Source organism: Austrofundulus limnaeus, unplaced genomic scaffold (assembly GCF_001266775.1).
Source record: "Austrofundulus limnaeus strain Quisiro unplaced genomic scaffold, Austrofundulus_limnaeus-1.0 Scaffold529, whole genome shotgun sequence".
Lineage (NCBI taxonomy): Eukaryota > Metazoa > Chordata > Actinopteri > Cyprinodontiformes > Rivulidae > Austrofundulus > Austrofundulus limnaeus.
The window spans coordinates 43,279-48,519 of record NW_013952931.1 but is presented as its reverse complement, the minus strand read 5'-3'; the positions used below and the strand labels follow the sequence as shown (position 1 = coordinate 48,519).

Here is a 5,241-nt window from a genome sequence, read left to right as displayed (position 1 = left end):
GTGATTACGTCAGACGAGGCTACGCAACGCGTGATTACGTCAGACGAGGCTACGCAACGTGTGATTACGGGAGACGTTGGCGACAAGCTTTGCAGTAGTAAACAGGAAGTGAAACTTGCTAACTAGCAGAGGCTAATCATCTCGGGACAATGGAGCAATTTTTTTCGTGTATGCCTTGCTATTGGCCAAGTTGTAATTATTTTATCGATTCAGCTAGTACAGGCTATGTTGAATACTGCCAGGAGATGTAGGGAAATAAACGCAATGTTAAACTACGCAGTAGAAAGACACGTGCAACTACGCCGGGCTAACATCTGGGATGAGGCAGGAAAGCGGAAACAGCTGAACGTCACGTGAGGTAAATATGCGCTACGTCAGAATTTATTTGGCAAATTGTTTCTATCTCCTGTTTTGTGCGTTTACTTTGCGAATCATCCAAAAACCACCTCAAGCAAGCGTAAAAACTTTTTAGTGAATAGAGGGTTTTTTATTTTTTTTTTATTTTTGCTGTTTCCATCTGACTTTTTTCGCATTTTTAATGCGACACTTCTAAATGCGCATCATAAAGCCTTTATGGAAACACGGTTTATGTCATACTTAAATTATTTTTTTACACGGCGTCTAAATTTCCTGTTACTGTAGGTGTTGTGATTATTGATGACCACCCAGAGGTAACCACCACTGAAGACCCTCAGTCCAACGATGGTGGTTTCACAGAGGTCGTTTCCCGCAAACAGAAACGTCTGCAGGATGAAGAGAAACGGAAAAAGGAAGAGCAGACTTCTCAGGTAGAACAAGGAAAACTTTACACCTCATCTCTTTTAGAAACCATGTGTCCCTGAGTGAGAAAATATCCATGTTGCTCTTCCAGAACTGGGGTAAGAGAGGTTCTGGTGAGAAGAGCAGAGGGAGTGGAGGGAAGCTGCCACCAAGATTTGCCAAAAAACAGTCGACRCAGCCACAGCAGCAGCAGCAACAACAACAACAACCACCGTCCTCTCAGTCTCAGCCGTCTGTAGCTTCTACCACCAGTTCCCAACAACAGCCCCCCGTTTCAGCTGCGCAGCATTCTCACCTGGCCCCCTCCCAGCCCCCTGCATCTCCTCAAACTCTGGAAGGTGCCATGGCTCCCTCCTCTGCTGTGGATTTCACCCCAAAGAGCCTGGCCCCTGCTCCTGCACAGACGCACAGTAATCTGGGTACAGAGCTGTGGGAGAACAAGGCAGCAGGGCCCGCCGTGCTCCCTGACGTAAAGAAACGTGAGCAGCAATGTTTGTTTGTACTTCCAAACTCACAGGACTTTGACCAGAAATAAAAAGTACATTTTGTTTAAATTGTTTTTTTTTTCCAGTTGGTCCCATTAGCCCACCCCAGCCACCTTCTGTGAGTGCTTGGAACAAACCTCTAACCTCCTTCACTGGCATCGCTGCCTCAGAGGTGGGTGGGATAAACTTGTTTAGGGTTGAGCAATATTGGCCAAAATAATAATAATAATAATTATTATTATTATTGTTATCAGGGATGCACAATAACTCATTGTAAGTACTGATACGATAACCGATAACTTTGTCCTTCTTGCCGATAACCGATAATAACCAATAACAACCAATAACATGCCAAGTGATAAAACGAGTCAAAAATGGGTAAAATCATATCATAAATAAACAACACCAAAACCAAGTGAAACTGTAAATTATATTATTTGAAATAAACTCTTAACTAATATTTCTTAAAATATATCAAACAAATCAATTTCTTAAATTGGGAGTAGTTGTTCCGATCTTTATAATTATAAAGTTTATGCGTAACATGCAGGGTTAATTGGTAAAATCATATTAATAATTCTTAAAGTGACTGGTTGTTTTTCAGCACGGAGTATTCTAATTATTTCTCTAGTTAGAAAGTTGTTTATTCCGACGCAACTTGAACGTTGCTCGGGTYGTGTCGGACGGGAAGCGGCTTGACCAAAAAGGATAAAAATAAACACGCATTCTCATCACCGCGCTGGCAAACGTGTACACATATTATCGGTAGGGGTGTCCCGATTCCGATACCAGTATCGGAATCGGGTCCGATACCAGCATCAAGTACTCRTACTCGTACTCGTAAAAGCCAGCCGATACTCTTAACCGATACCACTTTTGTCCCCTCCTGTGCTGCGCTGCACAAAGGGTAAACAACAATCCATACCAGGCGGGGGCGCTAATGCACTGACAAGTTATTTCCGACCGCACCCCCGAATAACAGAAGAAGAACGATGAGAAGAAAAGAAGAAGAAGAAGAAGAAGTAACATATCGGCAGTTTGGAGATATTTAAGAGCAGCACGGAGGAAACAAACCAGCAGACTGTCTGCTGTGCTCTGCTAAACTGTCAAGAGGAGGAACGAAAGTTGGATGTTTTAACACCAGCAATTTGATTCAACCTTTGAGGACAAGACATGACAAAGAATTCAAAGAGTTTGCTGCTGCTAGCAGTAGACTTCATAAACAGCACTATGCTGCAGTTGTTGCAGTAACTTCAATGCTGTTTTTTCTTTTTTTTAGAACAAACTAAGACATAAGCAGAATATGAAGCAGAATATTTAAGTTAGAACTGAAATTTACTGCACTTTATTACTATTTAGTCATTTTTTAAACAGTTTAAGACTGAAGCAGAGTAAACTTCTATAGATGTGCTGCTAAAATTTACGTTTTACATTTTAATTTAAATTTGGTAGTTGCATGTTGAGGAAAATGTATAAAAATAACTTATTTTGTTTTTTTAATGTATGCAACAGCATTTGTTTTGCAGTATTTGTTTTGTTAATACATTCAGAGGGAGTGTTGCCTTATAAAAAAGAGCCTGTTTGAAATAAAATAAATGGTTTCAAAAGTTATGGTGTGATATATTTACCAACTTATCTACTTGTCTGAGGCTATGTTCACACTGCAGGTCTTAATACTCAGTTGTGATTTTTTGAAAAAATCTGATCTTTTTGTGTGAACGTTCACATTACATTTTAAATGTGACCTGCATCAGACCCCTGTGTGAACGCTCCACAGCACTGATGTGACACGCATGCGCAGTAAAAGACGTGACGTCTCATCAGCCGGCTTGTTTGTTTACAGAGCTAGCATGGATGCTACATTTTGCACATCGAATCTGAAGTTGTTGTTTAATCAGAGCCGATTAAATAATTATCTGACCTGCTTCTTTAGTTCAGTGCTTATATCTGAACCTGCCTCTGACCGGGATGCTCCAGTGAAGCTTTTTTTTTTTTTAAAGAAACTACGAGCTGGAAAAAAGTATCGACCGAGTATCGAACTTCAGGATCGATACTCTCCGCGACCCAGGCTGGACATGTTATTATCAAACTATCTACGTGGAAAATGAAAAGTAAAAAGATGAAGCAACTGGACTTGTGTTTTGGACTTGTGTTTTGGAGCTGTAAACAGCTACAGATTTAAACAGCGAGACTTCAGGTTAGTGTCTTATCGATCCTTCASCCCCTCCTCCTGATGAAAAAGTCAGATGAATGTGACATGAGCGTTCACACTGCAGTCACTTTGAAAACATCAGATATGTATCTGATTTAAAACCACATGCTGAAACGGCCTGGGTCGGATTAGAAAAAATCGGATTTGTCTCGTTCAGACTGTCATAAAAAATCATATACGAGTCAGATGGGTCAAAAAAATCGGATTTGGGTCGGATTTGCCTGCAGTGTGAACCAGAGTTTGCACTACCTCTTTATTGTCAAACATAATATTTACCCATCAATTTTTGCATGATAATTGCATTTCATTTTCATTCTGTTTAATATTCAACAAGTTGAACAGATAATCCACCCTAACCCCGCTACTTGGTATCGGTATCGGTATCGGTAAGTACCCAAACTCAAGTACTCGTATTTGTACTCAGTCTTGAAAAAACTGGTATCGGGACACCCCTAATTATCGGTTCTGTTTGTTATGATATCGGACCGATAAGTATGATGTCATAATGCCCTGATATCGGGCTGATAACTATCGTGCACCCCTAATAATAATAATTACGCTGAGTTGTGTCTTTTAGCCTAAAATGATTAATGACTTTTAATAGATGATAATAGCACTTGTATGTTTTTTTTTGCTCTAAATCAGTTACCTTGTGTCCTAAAAATATTTTTACAGTCAAACTAGCTTCTTCATTTTAAAAGGGACTTAACAAAGTTCACCTTTTTAACTGTTAAATGCATTTTGTTGTGTAGTTGGGGTTTCTGGGAGTGTAGAAAGGTTTATTTTAGTCTATTCTTGTGCTGCGTAGATATCTTTATATTCTGTTTGGGTCAGATTTTTCAGCATGTGCAGTTTTCTTTACTTTCTATCATGCTTTCTGGATGATTACATCACAGTATTTGCAACAGAACAGACACATAAGGTCTGAACTTTACCAACTACATGTTGGTATTTCATTCTCCTCTGGTTCTGGTTCTGGTTCTGGCTCTGGCTCTGGTTCTGGGACGGACTCTGGCTCCAACATGTAAGGTTGGATGGACGAGTTTGCCCTATTTTTATCCATTTGTAAATAAACAGTTTCTGTGCAGCTGTAAARTGGTAACCCCCGTCTGTCAAACTGGGGGGAGGGTTTGAAGCATCTCGTTTGGATTTAAAGAGACAGCCTCGAAACGAGTTGATCTGAAACACACCTCAGGAAAGGGGTGAAAGAGGGGCTTGTGGAGCTACAATAAGGAGGAATTSAGAYCAAAGCATTGCAGTTCCACTTTATAAAGACTCAACTGAAGGATTTAAATGTTAGAAAGGAGGATTTAAAAGCATCAAGTGTCTCCTTTGACATGTTAAAATATTAAGCTGTGAATTGAAACCTAGTTTTTCACCAGTGTAGAGTGGCAGCAAATCTTGAGTAACACAAAATGCTACAGACTCGCATTCGTGTTTGATACGAGTGCATCACACAAAACACTCATGTGGTACACATTGCAGTAATTGCAAGGTGCCCAATATTACCTTCGGGCATAAAATACCATAAAACGCCTTAAAAAGTACACAAATTAAATGAAGTACTGCTTTTGAATCCTTTAGAGTAAACTCACAAGCTTGGTCTCTTTTTAAAGCTAATAATCTGAATTTTTAACTTCAGCAGTCATATTCTTTGTAACTGTAACTAGTATTTAGTATATTGAAGTAAAATACACAAAAATCAAGATATTTTTCTCCCTACATTTTTATTTTTTATTAATAAAGTGTCACAGAACATGAAGG

The 5,241-nt window shown here is 39.5% G+C and overlaps 1 protein-coding gene across 1 annotated transcript in view; it reads left to right on the top strand.

Annotated features, from left to right (window-relative positions):
- The window catches only part of prrc2c (proline-rich coiled-coil 2C), a gene marked incomplete in the record, with an annotated part of 90,325 nt that overhangs the window by 48,663 nt on the left and 36,421 nt on the right, over window positions 1-5,241 (top strand). The window contains 3 exon segments of the mRNA XM_014026140.1: window positions 643-788; window positions 872-1,259; window positions 1,352-1,437. Of these exon segments, the coding sequence (XP_013881594.1) occupies window positions 643-788; window positions 872-1,259; window positions 1,352-1,437 (620 nt within the window).